A 23922-nucleotide genomic window follows, 5' to 3' on the forward strand; every position below is an offset into this window, starting at 1 on the left:
ACCGAAATACGAACACTACCTGAAACCGCTTATGATCTTATGAGAATAGAAAGGATATTCAACTTTTCATATATCTAATAACACAACTACTAATAATTTCGTATCACACAATTGCATATATGTTTTAAAATTTTATGCTGAAAACAAACAAAACAGCGTCATTCATATTTTGAACCTATTCATTCGAATTATTAACTAGATTAAACTTCTACCTCATTTGAAATATAGCAGTGTATTTGGAGCAACAGCAAACACTTATGAGAAGGCTGTACCAAGAACCACAGATTGATTGCATCTTAAAATTTTCTAAAAACCATACATTTGTTTGTCTTTTAAGTCAACGGATATCGATCCCATAAGATAAATTTTGATTTTAGAGCATTTTTTCTGATTTTTGTAAGATTTATTAAGAATTGCGATTTCGGGAAGTATTGCGCAACTAGCCTCTTATTTTCAGGATAATTCTATCGTACGGGAACCAGAAATGGCTTTATATTTAATAATTGTAAAATAAATGGAATTTTCTATCTTGATCGTTTACCTTGATTTAACGGAAATTGCACCGTTCGATTGGTCAAAACAGAAAGTACAGATAATAAGATTCTAAATGATATATAAAAAAAAAACAGCCGTGTGTAAGGTGGGTGTATTAAACTAAGAGGCTTTTAGAAATTTTTCACTCGCCTTGAGACTTTAATTGGTTTTATGGATAAACAACATATTTGTCGACAAATAAGATGAATGAATTCACGAATTTGGGTTCTTGAAAGGGTAAAACTTCTCCTCTACATGTGGTAGCATTTCAAACATTTATAAAAAAAAATTAAGGGAGGTCACGGTTAAATACATGTAAACCAAAGTTTCATATTCTGCTCAAAGTTCTGTTTACTTATTGCCCGAAATCTGAAAGTTTCCCTTTTTATATGCATAAAACCCAATAACCGGAAAACTAAATCCTAATTTTATACAAAATCAAAAGGGAGTTGACGTCACTTGTAATACAGCAGTCAGCACAGTTTCATGAAAACTGCTGGAAGTATTTTTGAGTAAGTGTCAGAAAATTGAAAATCAACCTTTTTTAATTAATAAAACTGAATAACTCGTAAACATAAACATCAAAAATTTATACAAATCCACAGGAAGCTCAAGTCAATTGATTAAACAATTCACAAAAGATTCATGCACATTGGTTAAATCGTGTTTTACTTATTGTCTAACGTCAGTTGACGACGGACAGATGGACTGACAGACAAAGAAATACAATAATCGTCCCGTTAATGGGCGTATCAAAGGGGTTTAAAGAATTTCACTTTTATAGTAATTTCAAGGTCAAGATTAGTGCTACACCTTCTGCGTATTCTGCTGTTGTGCGAACTCAAAAATCATTTCACAAATCTTCCAATGAGTTTTGCAATTGAAGGTCGGTAGTTTTCATCGGGCATTCCGGCTGCCTCCACCAAAACAAACTGGCCGCCACGAAATAGCCTTAAAAAGGTGCTTAAAAGTGGCGTTAAAACACAAAACTTCAAATCAAATCCAATGATCAGATTTTTTTTTAATACGCTATGTATTAGTTCTTGGTATATAAGTATTCAATAATTTCAAATTAGATATTTTATTTATTTCATGAACTTAGTTTTAAGAGATAAATCTTCGCTGAATTCATTTGAACTTTCCTTGCTGTTGGGTGTCTCCATATTTCTTTACTTCTTTCGCTTGTTTATCCTTTCAGCTGCACCACCCGTACACTCTGATACCGTCTGTCTCCTCTGCGATAACATCAAGTACCTCCTTCATCTTGAAGACTTTCGATATTTGCACTGTGGTGCAAGCATGTCAAAGAGATGTTATCTGAGCTGCGTTAGGCGAGGAGTTTATCATGCCTGTATATCTGCTTCTACTAATAAAAGTCATATAGTTATCACAATTTTTAGAAATAAATATATTAATTGTACAAAAATGGTGCTAATCCAAGAAAAACCATTTTTGTATTTACTAAGCCTTTTTTATATAAAGATTGATAATTTAAAGTATATACACGCTTTTCACAGCTTATTAAGTTAAAACAATGATATTTTTATAAAAACTAATGATAGTAAACAATGAATATAATATTCATTTATTCAAAGGTTTATATTAAAACTGATATTTAACACCAAAAAGCGAATTATTTCATAGAATACATAGTCGACGATATGTCTTTACAGATCTATACGAGGAAGACACGGATTTTAGTAAGATAATCGACTGAAGTTTACCATAAACATAAACAATAAATGTTGTTGACGTTAAGAGATTACAATACTGTAAAATTTTTCTGTCTATGAAGAAATTATCAAAAATATGGTGCACACTGAATAAACCGCGTAGCAGGTTATTTTAATGTATGCATCACATTTGTTTATGTTATTTCGAATAGGCAGAAAAAATATTAGTCATTTCTTATAATTTAATTCTTAATTCCATTTTGAACCGGAGTAAATCATGAAAAACGTTGATGACGTCACGATCACATGACAAACGACTGTCAATCAGAAGATGAGTTACATCCAAAATTAAATTATATGATGATAAACCAAGGTTGACGTGTTGTATTACGGATTCAGATTTTGTATATAAAATATGTATTTAAATAATCATTTACATACTTGCGTGATTTTCGTTTGCGTCGTTTCTTCGACCAAAACACACTCAGGATTATCACAAATGCTATAAATATCACTCCACTTAAACATATTAGAGCCAGTTTATAAGTTGTAAGATTTGTGCCTTTAAAATAATATATAAAAAATATCATAGGAAGCTCATACTTATACCTGTACTCACTAATGCATTGACAATAAACAAGAAAAAGACAGCCGAGATAACACAACACACAAATGAATACGATATAGCAATAAACGCATTCGAAATAATCAACATAAAGCACAGCGACAGAACACATTTTAAGGTGTCTTAAGAATTGTTTAAAATAAATTCCATAAAAAAACATAATTGTTTTTGTATTGCACTACAATACAATTTGTTAGAATTAAGGGACCTGGTTTTTTGTATATGATTTTGTTTATATATTTGTATTTCGATTTAACGTTTCAGACTAAAACGTGAAAAGATAAATATGCATTTTGTCAGTCTTCGCCTTTTCTCCTCCAGCTCTTTCCCCATATATAATTTCAGCCTCCGGTTGTAGACTACAATAAATACGAGTGTTCCTCGAATGCCAGATTTTACTCTACAATATGCGACATCTATAGATTTCTTTTAAACAGACTGATAACGGTTCATTCTCTTTTCCTTAAAGTTTCCTTCATAACTATCAGGTTCTAATGCATTACATATACTATCATAATCACATATTCAGTCATGAAAAGTGCTATGTAGTGATAACTAATTTGTTTAAGAATACACAGACCGTCATGTCTAACACAACCAAAAGGTGAACCAAAACAAAATATGTGAAGTAGATCACCATGATCACTGAAATTCGTTTACCTCAGAACGGTAGCATTTCGTGAATATTACAATTTCATTGCAAAAAACAAAAGTGAAATTGCAGTGAACATTACAGTACCCTAATATCATGAATATCTTGAAATGTGTTCTCAACATTTGTTGTTTCATAATTTTGAAATGTTTGTGTATCGCTAAAATCTTGAATTTGATTTTGTTTACTTATTGTAACAGCATAATGTTTACAACTATCTACAACTTTTAAGACAAACAGAGTAACTAAATGTATACATCATTTCTGAAAAAAATATAAAATGTAGTTCTTTTCATTTGGAGGGAGAGAGTTTGTAAAAAATAAACAATTTTATTTATTTTAGCCCAAATTACATGTTTTTGGTTTGTTTTTTTTTTTAGATCAAAACTAACACAAATCTGCTTCTCGTGCATTTCTAATTACAACATTATACACATCAGGTTCAAATTCATCACCTTACTTCAGAAAAAATGCTTCGATCCTAAATCTATTGGTTTTTGTAACTTGATGTCAGGCAATACTCATGAAATCATTACATATTTTTAATATATCAATTTAAAGTAAATATAACAATACACCAGTACAATCAATGTATACTTTCCCCATTTCTGGTGTTATTGAGTTTTATCCGAAAAGGTTCTGTTATTGGTTAAACAGTCGTAAATAGCAGATGTTTTAAAGTCCTAACAGAAACAACGAAAGCAGGTAGCACAAATATCTATCAGGTATATATAAATAACGAAACATAAAAATGGAACCTTTTCATGAAGACTGGACATCCGGGACATCCTGTTACTTTACGATCAGACTGCCCAACCTTTGCCAATTACCATAACCATTAACAAAACATCAACAAATAGTCTTTGTTCTACGAATTGAAGAGTAATACTATTCAGTTGAATTCCTTTATCATATAAAACAAATATTAACATGTTCGTGAAAACATATAGAATCAGTTACTTTATTCCGATTCATGGCCGTAGTGATGCTCAGAAGCTAGTCAAATCTTTAAACAGACTCATTCAAAAGGGATATAGTTACCATACTATTGTCAGATCATAAAAGATGACCTATTTTGGTATTAATATTGATTCATTCATAGAGTCTTTGCAACGGAAATAAACACATGTATTCTAAAGCCAGTTTTTGACATGATACGGGTAATTTTCTTCTAATATATTCTATGATGGTATGATACTACACACATAACGAGAGGGGTTGTGCTTGATTTTCATATGATGAAAACATACCCTTTCAATTTGTTAAATTGAATTCTGGAGCTGGCATGTCAGTAACTGCTATTAGTCCTTTGTTAATTTATGTATCATTGCCATTTATATTAGATTCTTTTGTTACCTATTCTGATTCGAACACCTTTTACACTAAGTTTTACTGTGCGTTTGGCTTTGTGTTTGTTTATTCTGCAATTGGCAAGAGGTAACGGGGAGGTTTGAGATCTCACAAAACATGTTTAACCCAGACGCATTGTTGCGCCTGTCACAGGTCAGAAGGCGCATTTGCTAGTCTTGTGTGAGTTTTGTTTATAGATTTTAGTTCATTTATATGTTATGGAGTTTAGTGACGTCCATTTTCATTGAGCTAGTACACATTTTTTTTAGGGGCCAGCTGAAGCCCGCCTTTGTTAGCGGGATTTTCTCGCTGTGTTAAAAACCCATTGGTTGACTTTTGTCTCTGCTCTTTGGTCGGGTTGTAGTCTATTTGACACATTCACCATTTCCATTCTCAATTTTTGTTTGTTTGATAATCATGGCATAAAACAGTGCATAATGTCAGCAGTGAGGTGTGGAAAAAAAATTCACCGCATTAAATCCAATTTTTACTTGTGCATTTTTATAAATCAGCGCGTAATAATATTTTTTGGAATTTCGTTTTTCATAATGAAAAGAGGTTATGTGGTGTATACGTCAAAAGGACAGCAACTCAACGAGTTCTATTTTCTCTTGAGATGTTTTATATCTTCCAGTTTCTGATAATATTCTTAATCTAAAAATGCTTTTCTTATATGACAGTTTTCAATCACACTCAGATAATTCTTTAGACCAAAAACCAAACAATTATTATTTTTTCGCAAATTGCGAAAATGGCGACCGCCAGCGGAAACCCTGATCAATACCAAATTGATTTTAGCTATTTTATTCCATGTAATATCAGCCCATTGTTAAAATCAAGCAATTGGTGTGCTCCTAACCACAGGAGGAATCAGAAGAAGATTAAGACGCAAATCTCATGTTGGTAATCCCAAGAGAGGGTTGAATAGCGGAGAAAGTCTTGAGAATGAAGACAAACATGTATTCCATTCTCTATTTTATTAAACATGCCGGAAATTTCACCACCATCATTCATATAATTCAAATTTGTCATTTGTCAAATTTTACAAAAATCTCAATATGTTACTTATTTGTGGCCTAAAATTTAACGCTTTATAAGAAAAGCTCGCAAACCTAATATTATTTCACTTTATTTTTTGAATATCTTTTCATAAACTTGAAACAGTTGACTAGATATTTGGGATTAAATCGTACCCTTACCAAACACAAATTTTTAGCCTTTACAATTAACAGCTACAAATATAAACGTACAATATTTCTTTTGTCTGTGAATAATAATCCTTTCAGGTCTTTTTTTAACATAGATTTTTGCTTTTCAAACATTTAAGTTAAATTTTAAACCTGTAAAACATGGTCAGAAACTATGGCATTTAACGAATTCAAGATTTAACATTTTCAATGATAAAACAAATGCGTGTACTTACCAGGGCATCGAATGAATGGAATTCTTTTGATGTAAGGATTAAATCTTCCAATTGTACAATTTATTTCTAATTCTATATCACATTGTTCATCAACCTCGTACACGGACGTAAACGATACTTTGTAGAAAATTCTTTCTTTAACAACACTTGTATTCTTGAACTTCAATTTCCCGGTCTGTAATAAGGAAAACAAAAATATATTTTTTCACTAAGCGTGGTGTCAGAATCTAGAGTATATTTTAACTACCATCCTTTTTTGTATATTTTGGCACTGCCTTACAAAGGAAATCTCCTACAATTAAATAAACATTCGAGGAATCAAATTTATATTGGTAAACAGTGATTAAAAATTGTGTGATAACACCATTGCTCCAGTTGAAAGGAGGTTTGGGAAGCTTACAAACACATTGAAATCGTTTCAATAAGTAAACTATGATAAAAGTCACTAAATTTTATCTTAATAACTTCCCTCTGTCACGTACCAGATTCTGCATTACCTCATACATAAAGGCAACAGTAGTATACCGCTGTTCAAAACGCATAAATCCATGGACAAAAAACAAAATCAGGGTAACAAACTAAAACTGAGGGAAACGCATTAAATATAAGAGAACAACGACACAACATTAAAATGTAACACACACACACAAATAAACGGACTAAGCATTAGACAAAATTCTTTAAGACTAACAATTGATGGTAAATTATCAGACAAATGGTTATCATCAAATTCATTTCTTTAATACATAAGGCTATTTGATGTATAGGGTAACAGCGACATAAAACTCGTTCAGAACATTTGGTATTATGTAGGGCTTCAATTTTCTCCAGTTTCCAAAGTATAATTTTGATTATTTGAATTTAGATAACACATTTTTCTTATTTTACTTGTCATAACGTTTAAACATTTTTGGTCCTCGATGATTTTCAACTTCGTACTTTTTTTGGCCTTTTTAACATTTTATTTATTAGAGCGTCACTGATGGGTCTCTTGAAGACGAAACGTACGTCTAGCGTAAACATGAGTACATATAAAACTTAATAGTCAGTAACGTCAATCCCGCCAATAACCGAGATAAACACATGTTCTCCGAAAGGGTACGCAGTGTCTGCTCTTTAAATGTAATAATAGTAAAATTCTATGATATGAGGCATTCAAATTGGGTCATCAAGCCTAAAATATTTATTTTGTATATAGCTATGTCAGGGTTAAAACAGGTTAAACTTTTACAAAATATCGTTATCGATTCTCTTTTTATTCGAAAGGCAAACCAAAACCAAAGCCAAAACAGCCCCATAATATTACTTCACTTGATATATGGTTATTAGACGAAATTATCATCTGACTAATTATTATATTATTATTTACGTTTTTCTTTCCATCAGACTTGCATGGTTTTCATCATTGTTTTTTAAATATTTTACTTTATACTAACCTTCGTGTGAGCTGAGCATTTAGGTACCGGGAAAATCTTTGTAAAATTAATCTGTATTTTTTTAAATCTGTTATTGTTGTATTTGCTGATTTCAATTAGCGTTGTATCTTCAGTTGGTTCATCTGCAATAAATGAAAATTTATGACAGATGTATACCACGGCTCTCATTTGGCATATCGAGATAGAATACTAACGATTGTCAAAATTTGCAATCGTGAAAGATCTGTAATGCAATTAAGTGTAATTCTACTTCAAAATATGTGACAATTCTTCCGTATTTTCATACGTAGCCCCAAATCAGAATTTTTTTTATGTCTGTCAAATACTGCACACTAAGTTAACGAACAAATGCCGTACTTTTTTCCATAATATATATATTTTGAAATTAAAAGGGGATTGATATCGATCTTAATTACTTTTGGAAACAATTTCATTCTTCACGGCATAACCAATAAAAGAATTGTAAAATTAAAACGAATGGAGTTCAGAAAAGAATTAAATATAGCTACAGCTGTGTTTCTTTCGTTAGGAAAAAAAATCTATCTAAATCCACATGCGAGCGCATAATTGTGTTTTACTTTTAAGTAAGTCATCCTTACATTCAAAATTCCTATCATTGATTCCTATCATCTGCTTAACAGTGGAAAATCTATATCGACATTGGTAAATACTATTCACATCTGACTCTGTAACATTAGTTATCATCAAACTGAATGTGTTTCTATTGGACAAAATTTCTTTGTATTTTCCTTTTTGTTTTATGTGTCCGTTGTAGCAGAGGAGAACTCCGTTACTCCCTTTTGAAAATTGTCTTGTAACGTCCGTATTAATCTTTGATATTCCATTGACGGTACATGTAAGGATGAGAGATTCTCCTATCTTTATTGTTTCCGTTTCAAGTGTAAGATTAACTGTAAAATAAATCAAAACATCACAGTTACAAAAAGTATTGGAAATACATTACCTTTACAATTACAGAGTCTTTTTGTATTTATACCAGTTTAACTTGACTAAAAACTGGAGTTAAAACAATTAATCCTTTTCAAATGCAAGAACAATTCTAATTTTACTGAAATTTATGTTTATATCGTTTGAGTAGATGCATCACAGATATACTGTATATTTATGCAAATTCTAACGTTGGCTCTTATTTGTAATTCCTTTGACGTTTGGTTTTGCTTGTCCTTTTGAGAATCTTTGGTTATGTTTATGTAAGATTGTGCATGTGTCAAAGAAACAAAACGCTGAACAAAGAGCAGAAATCATCCCAAGGCCACCAATAGGTCAACACAGTGAGAAAATCCTGCCCACAGAGGCGGACTACAGCTGGTCTCTAAACAAAAATGTTTACTAGTTTAGAGAAAATCGACGTCACAGTAAACTTCGAAACATATAAATGAACCACAAGTTAAAAAAAAATATCACACAAGATTAACATGTAACTGATTTTCTTTGGAATCTTACCTCGATAAATATAAATGTTTGACTTTAGACAAATATAAATTTATGACGTTTTTTGTAGCATTTAGTCAGGTATAAAGCGACAAAAATTGTAAACCTGATACATTTTACTCACGATTGCTACACACTGCACTGCATTATATCAGTATCCAACATGCTTTGGTACTGACATAATTTGTATTATACATTTTGATTTTTATATATAAGGCAATTGTCCTTAAACTAATTTAAAGGTTTTAATTCCATAAAGATAGGAAGCAAATGAATCAAGTGTTCCTAATGGTGGTGTTAATCCGTCACTTTGAGCATTTTAAGGACGCAGTCGTGATTTGTTGAACATTATATCAGTGTCAACGATGAACACGTATATGTTCTTATAGTCATTGCCACCATCATTTCTAGCTATTTTTAATACCGTTTAATCTGTTAAGTTGAAGCCCTTTTGATTTCTGAGTTCATAAACGTTAAGCCTTAGCTTCGAAATATTAAAATTCGGACCTACTTAATGAACGTCGTTTTAGAAACACTAGTCATGTTGTTTGCATTGTATTCGGTATTTCTTTTCTAACAAATGAATAAACGTATTTTACATGTTTGACCACAACATTCACAAGTGTTCAACAGACATTCGGTATTTCAATGGGTACTGATTGTGCTCCCTTACTGGCGGACTTAACTTTTGTATTCATATGATGTAGATTTCATACATATTCTTCTCAAAGACAAAGAAACAGAATCATGCAAAGTTCTAAAATGTTATCTTCAGATGTTTTGATGGTGTTTTGCCATTCAATACCCCACATTCTGAAGTTTATTTGCGTGTCATTTTTCTCTTTGAACTTACAATTTAGGATACTGATAAAACAAGAGCTTGATATTTTTCTTTTTATTGATTCAGCTGGACGACTTTAAACTGGAATCTAGGACAAATAAAGGCAACAGTAGTATACCGATGTTCAAACTCATAAATCCATGGACAAAAAACAAAATCGGGGTAACAAACTAAAACTGAGGGAAACGCATTAAATATCAGAGGAGAACAACGACACAACACTACAATGTAACACACACAGAAACGGACCAAGCAACAGACAAAATCCCACGAGAATAACAAATATAACATCAAAACCAAATACATGAATTTGGGATAGACAAGTATCGTTATGATTTTAACTTTTTATTTGTTTACCTCCAATTTGAATTTTCTCATTATCTTCCCTGTCGTATGGGATTTACAAATGTCAATTACTACGTTAATACTTGCAACATGCCGAGTGCAACACGTGAAGCAGGATCTGTTTACACATCTGGAGCATCTTTTGGTTGGTCCTGTTGCTCAATCTTTAGCTTTCCATGTTGTGTTTTGTATTCTGGTGTGTATCGTTTTGTCTTTTCTTGTCAGTTTATTTTTGACTTATGAGTATTTATGTCCCTTCGTAATCTTTTGTCTCTCTCTTACGCTTTAACATGTTCACACTATGCTTCTGACACATAAACTGCTCCAACAGAGTTATGAGGAAGAACAACTGAAATCGACACTACATACGTTTTATAGTCATCATCACTAATCGATTAACCGATATGGCGGGTCTTTATTTCAACTCTCTAGCGATGAGTTTTTTACGGTTTTATATCAAAAGATTTAGGCGAAGTCAAATTTAAATAAATTTTAGATAAACCTTTGCATAGACTGCGTCCTTACTGATGGTGACATTTTGACTGAGTTCGAATTTGTATGCGGTTGATGTACGCATAGCAGGTGATGTTTACCCTATCGATGAACCCGGATCATGTAATTGTACGTAAAATACTAAGACTTACCTGTAGGCTTTCCAATCACGTGTAATGAATGGATGGCCATCATTACAATCACGTCTCTCATTATATAAAAAATCGCCCTGAAATGTTTAATTAAAAAATATAGAAATATGGTATGATTGCAAAAGAGACAACTAGCTTAGCTGTAAATTCCAGGTTAAAAAAAAAGATAAAAACAAAATACTAATGCAATATGTGAATTTACATTAAAAAAATCAAATACTAGTAAACAAATTAAACCTCTGTATTTATTTATTCGATTTAAAGGGCTTGACCGTTAAATCGCGTTATCAGAGGAAGGCAAGACTTGCGACAGTTCATGCACAGGTCAATGTAACGCGCATGTCTTAATTCGATTACATGGCATATCAATTTTAACAGCTAAATCACTCCTCACAATATTTTGAATGCACGGTCTGCTAGGAAGTAACTGAATTCATTTAAGGTCAGATTGTTGAGTTTATTGTACGCATAATTAATGTAAACCCACCCATCCCTCCTCTTTTAGTTTTTCGATACTGCTGTTTTATGTCTTATTTTACAGATTTCTGCTTGTTTTTAACCTCAACATAGAATTCCTGTCACGGCTACTGGATTTACAACTCTTCACCAGTCTATAAACACAATTAACCACAGTATGACGTCCATCTGACGAGTGATAACGGATTAACAGTCATAGTGTACCGATAAATAATGTTATGACAGTCTTTTAGCAGAGTTCATCACTAGGTCGGACTTTATAGGCTGCACCAGTACCGATGAACTTGATTTATCACTGTATTATTATTTAATTTAGAACATTAATCCATGTAATCTTCATTTCCACCTCAAACGTAGTTTCTCATGTTGATTTTGAACATCTGTTGCCAGGGTTCAAGTCAGCACCCCATTATTTCAAAATTTCATTTCATTTTAGTTTTTTATTTGAATTTTGAATTTTATTTATCTATTTTATTTGCATCTAATTTTTATTTATCTATTTTATTTGCATCTAATTTACGGTTGCCCAAAGACCCTTTGTTTGTGGGTTGGTAACCGACAGAAGCCATGATCTTACTTCGCCAATAAAATATATTTTGATTTTTAATAACGTCTTCTCTCTTATAATAATTGAAACATCATGTAATTAGGGAATTGTTTCTCTGAAACTATCATTTTTTATATCTATTTAATAAAAGTAACCATTTTAATGATTTCAAAATTTGTGAAATCATAAAAAAATCTACAGTTAAAACATTTGTCAGTAGGAAAGCTGCTTCTCTTAAAATGATTTATTTTTTCACCATAGAATGCCCAGACCCTTGAGACTGCACGAAAACTGCCTACATTCGAAAGCAAGAGATCAGCATTCTACCGTAGCAGACAAACATTTTCACACGTTTACTAAATGCTAGACCAAGTGTATAACTTGAAGGAAAATTTCGCCAGACCACAAGTAGAGAACCGTTTTTGCAAGCTGATGCTGTTGACGTCAACATACTACTATTATTTACAACTGCTGAGAACTTACAACAACCATGCAGTCCAGACACAATATTCTGTGATGGAACTTTCTACACAGCATCACTAATGTTTGACAGTATATTCGCCATCCATGTATTTGTTTGCACAGCCATGTTGTCCATTGGTGTATTCTTTTCTACCACTTCGAGGTAACTAGTATATAATATTTTTCAATTTCATGAAAAACATCGCCAACTAACAAAACTTGTCTTTCCAAACGCAGAACTAAAAGGTTGTTTGATCCATTACGCAAAAGCAATATGGAAAAAGACGGCTTCAGACTCAATACAAAGATGTCCCAGATGTCAACAATTACGTCCGTTATGCAGCAGTCTTACAATAACTGTCCTTAGATCGCTTGAAAGACTTTTGGTTATAAACTTTGGAAAACGCACCACAGACAGATGACTGCATCAAATTAACTGACTTTTTAATTCTGACCTGGATAGATGGCAGATACCCACAACCAACCTGGAACAACCACCAAGCAGAAGGACTCAGAACAAACAATTATTTTAAGGGATCGCATATTAATCTGACAAAACAGGGTCAAAACAGCACATCAAAACATATTTGAAATCATCTAGGTGTTTAAGAAAGAGCAAGCAGCTAACGAGGTAAATAAAGTAATATATGCAGCAAGTCGACAGATGGAAAAAAGCAAAAAGGTATAGAGAAGCAGAAGAAAGATTCACAACTTTGAAAGAAACCCACAAAATTGTACTGCATTATGCATCTTTAAACTTGGTAACTAAATGCAATTTGAACATTCCATTGTGTCCATCAGTTCCTTGTTTTTTTAATAATATGAACTATTATAGTACCATTTTTTTTTTTTTTTATATTTATGGAAATAATTCTTATTTATTAGTGTTTTTTTTCTCATGTGATTATATATTGCATGTACATTTTTCTTCATCAGTATGCTAATTTACATTATTGTGCTTGTAATTCAGTGCTGATTCAGAAATAAAACATTTGTTATGATTGTACGATATTTGTTTTTATTTGATTCATTAAAATATGAAATATTCTGTATCAGTTTTGTCATATCCAATAAGACACAACCACAAAGGTGTTATTTACAAAATATATCATATTTCCAATAAGATGAGCCACTACAAGAAGACTTCTAGAAAAAAAATCTTTTAAAAGGTATTTTTATGGCAGATTTTGACATAAGACATGCACTAATAACAATTATCAACTAATTGCAATACAAAAAAACAATAACTTAATTGCAGTGTTTACACAAGTTCCTATTTCGCCTTAGTTAATACTTTTGTACCTGAAAATTTGTTCGAAGGCGAAAAGGGACTAATTTTAAATTATAATTGTTACACCTAAGGTAAAATGATTAATAGACAAAAGAAATTTATATTCTCTCAACTTGACAAATTGCTAATTAGGTTAAATGTTGAATTTAAAGGGGAATTTTATACATTTTATCGCATAAATGAGAACCATATACCTATGTTACAAAATGCTACAATAAGAAAACAATAAAACTTGAAAAATCTTATTAACAAAGAGATTAGTTTTACAATAAACAAATAAGCAAGTTATAAAATACAAGTTTTATTTATTTCAATCAAAAATTATGCATACATTGGAACTACAGTATTTTCAGTATGCATACATGTAATGTATGACCAAAGAAGGATCAACTGCAATATTGTAGGACCAATAGTGAAGTGATTACAATATAGTAATATGTGGGCCACAATTTTCCATCAATTTTTAAGCCGAACAGATGATTTAAGATGCAAATTCCAAAATATGTTGAATTGATCTCTAGCCTTTTTTAATTCCAATTCTGGACCCCTTTGCTTTATACTAGTTTTGTATAAATGTATGAATTAGTCAATTTCAAACATTTATTCATATCAATAAACTTGGAACAAATAAATGCCCAAAGAGATCTTCAAAAAAGCATTAACGTTGTTTATAATCGAAGAGGCAGTATTGGTAAATTGTTGGATTATATACTTCTTTTTATCGTGTCAATAAATATTCCAAAAAATTATAAATGGAATTTCAGTCGTTTTACATCATCCACTTTTAAACGGTGTATCTCCAAGCAATTTAGCATGATTAGAATATTACGCAATCAACAGCCAATCCTTTAACCAATCATTTTCATGGTGTTAAGAAATGAGAATACTTTCAGAATATGCTTAACAAACGTTTTCTTCTTTCACCTCATCTAACACTACATGTCATATTTGTATATCAGACAGCAAGGTATACATCTAACAAGATTTTACATCGATCATCTAAATTCCCCCGGAGGAAGGGGTGGCACTTAAGACATAAACTCGTAAAAACGTGCTATATATAATATTAGGTATATGGTGTGTTAGTGACCTTAGCTCTCACCCCATATTAAATTTACTAACCCCATATATATTTTAATATTATTAATTCGTATATTTTAACAAATCTGATTCGTTTAGGGATAGTCACATGTTAAACAATATTTTGGAAGGTAGAGAGAAAACGGCGGATAGCAAAAAGCATATTGCACAGCAAAACGCATATTGCACGGTTATTTTTAGAATATCTAAAAACCGATATACTTTTTGACGTCATGTAATGAATTTCAGGATATTGTTAACGTTTTGAAGCAAATAATATCTGTGATCGATTATTTGACGAAAAAATCTTCAAATACATAAGATGCCAAACAAACAAAAACAAGTAAATGAAATAACAACTAATATTTTGTTTTGTCAAGGAGACAATATGATATCTATATCTATTTAATGCGTTTCCCTCGGTTTTAGTTTGTTACCCTGATTTTGTTTTTTATCCATGGATTTATGAGTTTTGAACAGCGGTATACTACTGTTGCCTTTATCTATAACATTCCAACAAAATCAAATTAAGATTTTGATATAAATATGGTAGGAAATTAATAATAAAACAAATATAGCCTTTGTATGAGGTCAATATATCCTTATTTCGACCTCATACAAAGATTATATTTGTATATTAGGTCACTAGAACATCGTGTAACAAATTTATCTTACGACAATCTTCACAATGTGGATTTTGACTAGCGGCCTTTCAAAGTTATCAAGTCTTCAATACTTAGTATTAAGATCCTACTATTTATCTTTAAATTTTTTTTATGAATTTATTTCAATCGTTCATTTCATGTATCAATTACTTCGTCTGTTGAATCTTTTCAGATTTCTTTTAAGTTTTGAAAGGAAGGTAACTCCGTTATGCCAAGAATAACAAATTGCTAGCTTTAATTATGTTTTATAAACTTATTTCAACCTTTCATCATAAATTTCTTCGTCTGTTGAATCCTTTAAGATTTTCCCTCAACACCGTGTTGTTTATATAAAGGGTTGTGGCATCTTTTTTTCTTTTTTTTTAAAGGGAAGTAACTCATTATTAACCCCATATGGTAACTAACCATGTATGGTAACTAACCCTATATCTTTTATGACACCCTATATCAAAAAGTAAAATCACAAAAATACTGAACTTAGAGGAAAATTTAATCGGAAAGTCCATCATCACATGGCAAAATCAAATAACAAAACACATCAAAAACGAATGGACAAGACCTATCATATTCTTGACTTGGTACAGACATTTTCAAATGTAGAAAATGGTGGATTGAACCTGGTTTGATAGCGCTAAACCTCTCACTTTGATGACAGTCTCGTCAAATTCCATTTTATTTACAATGATGCGTTAAAGGGGAACTTCGCATTTTGTGACTTTTTTCCGCGTGACTTTTTTTCCGTTCACCGTAATATATATGCCACTGGACGTACACTAATTATCCCCAAGGATGTGAATTTTTTCCAGGAAAACTATTGAGTATCATAGATTCAAATTAATTTCAGGAATATTTTCTTTCTTGTTATTCAATAACAGAAATTTAAAGAATAAACTGCTTGTCCGCTTTAGGGGTATTCTTGCCAGTTAAAACAGACTGATAACTATATTCAAAAATAGGGAAAGATTAAACATCGTGGGTCAAATAGCCAAAGTATTATACGTTGTGAGACGAAGACTATTTTAATCAGGACATTCCCGATTATGTATAAAAAAAAAATATGTTTTTCACACTTAAATAGAATATCTGTTCGTAATTTTTCGATTCCATTCCAAGAAAATCTTTTTTTTCAAATAGCTGAAGTGTTCATGCGTTGTGAGATTTAAAATATTTTGATGAGAACATTAATTCCTTAATAGGTAAATAAAGATTGCTTTGGATGGACTTAATTATATAATTGCAATTGTTAATGATCTCTTTGAAATATTAAAGGTTGCCGATTCTAATTTAAAATAGTACCATTTTTAGTTCATACACTCGTGTTTAGAAAACTATTTTTATTTATAAATTTTTCAATTAAAATAATTCAGTACTTTATCGTTAAAAAAGTAATCAGAAGTCATAATTCATTTAAAAGTGAGCTTAGGCAAAATATAAATATACAACAGCTCTCCAGTTATTGTGCGACCTTATTACTCTCGTAATTTTTTTGTTTTTTTTACATTTCTGTGTCTAAAACTATCACTGTCTTCCGTTTATCATTCATACGAAATGTTGCTCACACCTGAAAAGGTGAACCGTGACGCCTAGATTTCACTGAATGAAGATCAAAAGATTAGAATTACATAATGCTAATCTTTTAATTACCTTGAGTTTAACTACGTATTCAACATTCACTAAGTGTCACAAAACAATACACACTTTATTTCCACAATACATGCAGAAAATATTTGCTGGAATGAAGCAAAAAGGTCAGAATACAAACATGTATTTTTAAAACACTATCGATCATATCAGTTTCATACGTTTGTTTAAAGTATTTGTAGAAAAATATATTAAAAATGTTCTATTGTATGAATTACTTTTATTACTAAAATTCGTATAAAAAATCCACACATAAATCCTACAATCTAATTTAAAAAGTTGCATGGCTATCACTTATTTTTAGTGGTTAATAGCTACAACAAAAGTCGTCGATGCGCTTTAAATAGCGTTATTAGATGGTTAAGAACAAGACTTAAAGAGATTAATTTCACTCCCGGCATGCAAAAAGACTTAAACTACGTCACATAAGTCAGGAAGTTTGAAGAAATAAAATTAATAATTCCCAATTTTCTACTTTATTAGTTTTCATATCAAAATAAAACTTGATGAATATGGTTTTTTTTTGGTTTTATGAACATAATAAGATGAAAAGAGAAAAATCGCGAATTATCCCTTTAACTAAACAGACATAATAAATAAAATAGTCAAAATATTGGTACAGCAGTCATCATCGTGTAACCATTTTAAAAAGAACAACTTAACAGAACACCGAAACATCCATCCACAAACACATACATTGACACATATATGCATAGTCACAACGTGTAGTTCTTTAACCAATCATGTCTCTATAAATCTATAGAAGGTAAGATAACTTGTAATATATACCACAGTATAATAATAGATTTAAATGCACCAAAATATTCAATGATCGTGTAATCATAACTATGAAAACATTAATTAAAAGAAGATCGAATCAGTTGACTTCAATGTCCAGTCATACAGATAGCGTTTAAACATTGCACTTTAAACATTTATACTTTTGTCTCTATGTATTATTGACATGTTCTTTAAAATCTAATGTTATTGTTCATATATTATATAGTCTCCGTTAGTATTTTTAAATGTGTCGTCAATTGGAAATAAAATTCATAATTAACATTGCTAAATATACTTATCATAACTTATATCATGATTTTTACAGCATGGAGTGTTAAATATCTGAAGGATTTTTCAATTAATTATGTTTAATAGACAAAACCCAGTTATCTTATCAGTTGAATTCAGTTTTAGTGGGGGGATTCTTTTACACTCGATTTTCTCTAAGTTATAACAGATACGAGTAAAATCTATGTAATTTTCTCCATTTTGCTTGAAACCTGGTTCAAATATAATGGACAAAAGTGGTCCTGTAAAAAGGTTTTACAATCTTTTTATTAGATAAAAAAACACAGGTTGAATGCACGAATTCTTTGGTATTAGATTATTCAATAAAATTGTGATACTCGGGGATGGAATAACAATTTGTTATCAAATACATACACAAGAATTTGAAGAAACGAATTATTTTTAAATAAACTGAAGGATATAAATGAAAACATACCTGGTACTCTTTTTGATTCTTTTCGCTGTTACACGAATCTGGGACTATTTTTAAACTATATTGTATGTTCCATTTTAACAGTTGAGTGCATTTTCATAACCAATGACACCGGTGCTATAACAATGTGATTATTTGGTAACGTGTAACTAAAGCAGACTTTGATTTTGCAGTCACTATGTTTAATCATGTAGTTTAGGTGTTCGTTCATCTTGTCTTCCTTTAATTGTATGGATTTGTTTGTTTTAACTTTTGATTATACGTATGTACTCATTAATTTTCATTTAAATAAGGGAGTTGGTTCCTGTACATAAGAACAAAAATTATCCAACTGGCTCAAAAATACACAATTATAAATAGTTTAATGTTTTGCCATTACAACTTGAGAAAACCCAATTTATTTAAAAAAAAAAATATAGTTTAAAGCAATATGGATGACATGACAATATGATTTTGAGATCTCCCCCTTCTATAATTATCACAAAAATGACAAAACATGATATATTCATTTATGTTCTAAAAATAATCTACACAACGACTTTTTAAATTTCAAGCAATGAGTGTTTCAAAGGGTTTTATAATTCGTTTCTTTAAGTAAAATTAAAACAAATATTTTCAAAGAATGATTTTTAAACTAAAACAATAGCATTTTAAGTACATGACTTATGAAAAACTTAATCAGATGCATACCTTTTCATATCAACATGAATTGATTTTATGAATGATGATAGAACTATGTATGGACGCCGCCAAACATTTAATAAAACATTTGAGCTAATATATTTATGATATGTCAAATATAGTATATGTGTGGTACTTTATCAGGAATCCGTAATTTCCCTAATATCAACAAAACAATCAAAATTGTTTTCAAAAAACAAAATGATCTGTCATACGTTTATTAATAAAGGAAGTAGTGAGTGACGTATAAAAACCAAAACACGATTTAAAAGAAGTGGGTATTTCGCTTAAAGAATTACCTAGTACTGTCCGTGTGATTACTAGCCTATGACAATTCTCAATGAAACAGAAATTAACAACTATGTTTAAAAATCTTATCGTGACAATCGAAAAATAATTACAAGGGGTTCAAAATCTTATTTTGAAAAAAAAAATATTTTTGTTATTAAAAAAATTTCAAAATGCCAGATTTCATACTATAAATATGCCAAATCTACCTAAGAAATCAGATACAAGCTATAATAACTGAAAAACCATACTATATTTAAAAACTTAACGCGTTTATTTTGTGAAGAAACTATGTATTGCTATAAACTATTCCTTTTAAGTCTCAACTTTATGAACTATCAAATATAATGCCAAATAATATCCAACTTCCTTCACTTGTATCTGAAAGTTTATAATGATAAAATGATTCTGTGAAAACTCAACTTGCCAATACATATACAGTTTTTTTTTCAATACAGATACAGGTAACCTCTCTGTAATGTAATTCATTCGGTGTATTTTTAGGATAAATTTAAAGGCCCATGTGTCATTAATCTTTTGAAGTGATCCAGAGCGAATCAAAATAAACAAACTATGCAGGGAACTTACCAGAACACGTTTAGCAGTTTTTTTTATTCTTCGTAATTTATTCATGTTGAGTGGGAGGGTGTCGGGGTTAACTCATTTATATTTTTTATAATTATACTTTCATATGGTCGGGGATAAAATATCTGAGGACAGTCGAAAATCACACATTGAAAAAGTAAAATCAACTCAAGTCAATGAACAAAACTGAGTAATAAGTAGAATCAAGCAAGTCTAAAAAAAATTCACAGAAAAGTTATGATTGAGCAACACGAACTAATTTTACAATGAGAATAGACCGTTCCAATTATTCAACATGTACTTGTGTTGCTAACAATAGATAAAAGACCTATTTCAAAAATTGACTACACCTTCATTTGACAAAGATAGCAACAGCTAAAATATAAACATCGTCTCAAAAGTAGCAATGCTCATATTTGATTGTTACTAGTAGTTTACTAACTTGGAGTAAAAACAAATGTACATTAGATTAACCACAACTTGATATTCTTCTTTAAGTTTTAAAGCACTACTCCTTGATTTCGACCTTACCAAGTCGACCTTCATTATAAAAGTAGCAAAAAATGACATTTTGTTTTAAAATTATAGTCTTTCATCACAATTAGGATATTACTAAAATTGTTACGTACCAGACATAGCTTATGACTTTTTTATGTTTTGATTATAACTACTAATTACTACGCTTTCATTCTCAAAACAACAGAATCAATTGATAGATTTAATCAAAATTTACAGAATTCCATTATTTACAGGAGGTTGATTGTTTTATTAAGCGAAGGAACTATTATTCTTGATCCGTGTTTTGTTTTATTAATACGCATTATGTATAAGCGTATAATATTCATAACATTTGGTTGAGGTAAACAAGTTAGCGAACGGAACCAAGTAATTTAGCATTTTTTCGAATTTGTAACGGGGTATGACTGTCTAAAAGTAAAACTGTAAAAGTGACGCCACACAAATTCAAACGTGATCTTCCCTTTATGGTAATAAGCTCTGTTTATAAGTTTCATAAAATATGGTTGAGGCAAACTAAGTTAGAGAACGTAAACCGAATTAGGGACGTACGGACGTACGGACGAACGGACGAACGTAAAGAATAAGAAGGGCAAAATGTAATGGTGGATTTCACCTGGTTTTATAACTAGCTAATCCTTTCACTTTTATGAAAAGTAAGACAAATGGGTGTTATGGGGCAAAATATTTTACCAAGTATCGTAGGGGAAAAACAGGATGTCCCGAACATCTGACACAAATTCCGAAACCTCATCTGAGTACATCCTTAACAACATGTTATTTTGATACAGAGTAGCAAAAATTCCTAGGATTAAACTTACCTTTCCATTGTAAAGTTGATTTGACTACTTTATTGTGACACACGGCACCAAATAATTGAACAAGAATAAGTAGATCATGTAGATTTAAACAGTCTTGCATAATTTTTAGAAATAACGTCATATTTTGTCATGAAATTGCGACATACAAGTTTATGTATATATATATATATATATATATTAACTCATTGGCGTATCAATTATTTATATAAACAAATATAAAATTAATATATACGTGTATATACACTAAACATTACAAATAAAACTACTTCTACACAAATATTAGGGAATAATATTCAACATTACTATTAAAAATAAATTCATCGAAATGAGTAGCTTAAATGTCATTCAAAACTGAAATCTTAGTCTATTATACCCATTGATTGCTCTTACATATACAATGTATGAATATTACATCCATACTGAAATGTAAGTAATAACATAGTCTAACAATTTAAGTAAAAACTGTAAGCTGCTTTTGTGATCTACTTGTGTATGTAATTGAATGATTTTCTCATCCGTGTATAGATAAAGATTTTCGTTTATTTCAAATTTCAATATATTTAATAAAATCAATAATCTATTTTAATTTCTTGTTCATAAACTTGACCTTTAAATTACGTCATAAACATAATAAGGTCGTCTCTATAGATAGACCAGCTGTCATAGTCTATATCCTAAGCGCGAAATTTTTAAAAGATAAATTTTTTTTTTTTTAAAACATGGATTAATGAAGAAACCAATTAATAAAATTGTTTACAAGTTTTATTATTACATTTTTATAATTAAATGAATGATTACAAAGGTTACTATAAAATAACAGAAAAAGGATCGTGAAACACGAAGTTCAAAGTTTAAAATCATGAATATTTCTTTATATACGAATTAACCGATCGTGCGTTTAATTTCATGTTCACCTTCACGAAAAAGAGATATGATAAAGATATGATGGATTCTAAAGTTAGGGCGAAAAATCCGATATATCCTTAGTTACAAAAGCTTCGAGAACACGACTTAGGACAAAAGCGTGCCATAAAATGGTATAAGGACACGTCCTTATCCTAAGATAGCTTCGAAAACATCAACTCGGGACAATAGAAGGACAATAGATACCTGACAATAATTGGTGATTTAAACTGTGTACCCGAGTAGATCATATCAAGAGAAACTCAACTGATTGATAATTTTATCATCATCTGAAGGGACAAAAAAAAAGTGCACTGAAAATCTTGTTCGGTTTAAATTTTCTAAAACAAACAATGCATTAATAATTTAATTATCGAGAGCATGCTATTCATAAAAACCTTTCCAGATGCGCAGGTTTTTCTGTACTTAGAGCAATTTTTAGGTAAAGGGTCAAAATGAACTTTAACGTAATACTAATAGATAGGTTCTTATAGACTATAACAATTTTAAATACATCTCATATAACAACAAAACTAAATAGTCACAACACAATTGAATCTGTAACCTATATTGATGAATATTGTGTTTAATTGGTTTATTTCTAATAAAAGTATAATATTGTAATATTGACCTTATGCCATATTTAAACTTCCCAATAAAATGACATTACTCAACATGGCCAACCTATCTGAACGTATCTCGGCCTATTGCAGTGAAGGAAGACATAGGGGAGCAAATACTGCATGAATTTTTGGTTCGTTGAATATATATACTTTGTTGGAATATATATTATCTAAAAATTAGCACAAACTACTATTTTAATTATTTTCCTTTTTTGCTATTTGATTTTGTTGATTTCTTTCAGAAACTTTAAAAGAAATATAAAATACAGTTACCGGTAATTAAATGCACCGATAATTACTTCGTCATTCCACTTGACGCATATAATAATCTCCCAAACGATAAATGATTAACGCTACTAAATCAAAATCAAGTTTGAAAAAAGAAATCAAGAGAATCTGAAGCGAGATGATATTCTCATTTTTGATTTGAAAGTTTTGAGATTAAATATAAACCAGAGATTCAAAGGCATGGAAGTAAAAGGTGTACACGACTTTCTTCTTTTTTTTTTTGCATACTTTTACATTTTATTTCAAGATACTTTTGCCAACAGTAAAAATTTCAGATCACTGATGCATCTTTCTGATAGTACTTTGTGACCTTTCAGTAGAATTTTATCAAATGGAATGTACCAGCGCATCTTCAATGAAAAAATTGATAACACTTTACTTTTGTATCATGTCTTTAAAGATAATGATGCATGGATTTAAAAAAGAGCCCGTACCGTACACACGTATGCATATTTTAACGTCATTGCTCTGAAACTGTATCTTCTAAATTGTTTGGCGTTTAGCTTATAAAAATACTATGAAAAACGGACATTGACGGAATATTTGCTTGAAGTTATGTTTAGCAGGATGCAATATTT

At 30.6% G+C, this 23922-nt stretch overlaps 1 protein-coding gene and 1 long non-coding RNA gene across 2 annotated transcripts; both read right to left on the reverse strand.

The window, feature by feature from the left end:
* Positions 1–1618: 1618 nt before the first annotated feature.
* Positions 1619–4353, reverse strand: LOC139522445 (uncharacterized). The gene is made up of 3 exons (XR_011664433.1): positions 4243–4353; positions 2649–2769; positions 1619–1900 (listed from the first exon to the last, which is right to left on the reverse strand). It is a non-coding gene; the product is annotated as an uncharacterized lncRNA (long non-coding RNA).
* A 1693-nt stretch (positions 4354–6046) lies between these two features.
* LOC139525137 (uncharacterized) lies at positions 6047–11049 on the reverse strand. Its single transcript, XM_071320321.1, has 5 exons — positions 10976–11049; positions 8293–8604; positions 7694–7815; positions 6258–6432; positions 6047–6066 (listed from the first exon to the last, which is right to left on the reverse strand). The coding sequence occupies exons 1-5, from the start codon at positions 11034–11036 to the stop codon at positions 6047–6049; spliced, it is 690 nt and encodes a 229-aa protein (XP_071176422.1). The 5' UTR covers positions 11037–11049.
* Positions 11050–23922: the final 12873 nt, after the last annotated feature.

The sequence above is a fragment of the Mytilus edulis genome, chromosome 5 (genome assembly GCF_963676685.1).
Source record: "Mytilus edulis chromosome 5, xbMytEdul2.2, whole genome shotgun sequence".
Taxonomy (NCBI): domain Eukaryota; kingdom Metazoa; phylum Mollusca; class Bivalvia; order Mytilida; family Mytilidae; genus Mytilus; species Mytilus edulis.

Excerpts from the sequence above, each read along its gene's own strand:
- LOC139525137 (XM_071320321.1), bottom strand. The coding sequence starts at position 11,036 with ATGAGAGACGTGATTGTAATGATGGCCATCCATTCATTACACGTGATT. Across the intron at positions 8,605-10,975 it reads CGTGATTGGAAAGCCTACAG|TTAATCTTACACTTGAAACG; the intron begins GTAAGTCTTAGT and ends TTTATTTTACAG. Across the intron at positions 6,433-7,693 it reads AATGCTCAGCTCACACGAAG|ACCGGGAAATTGAAGTTCAA; the intron begins GTTAGTATAAAG and ends TCCTTATTACAG.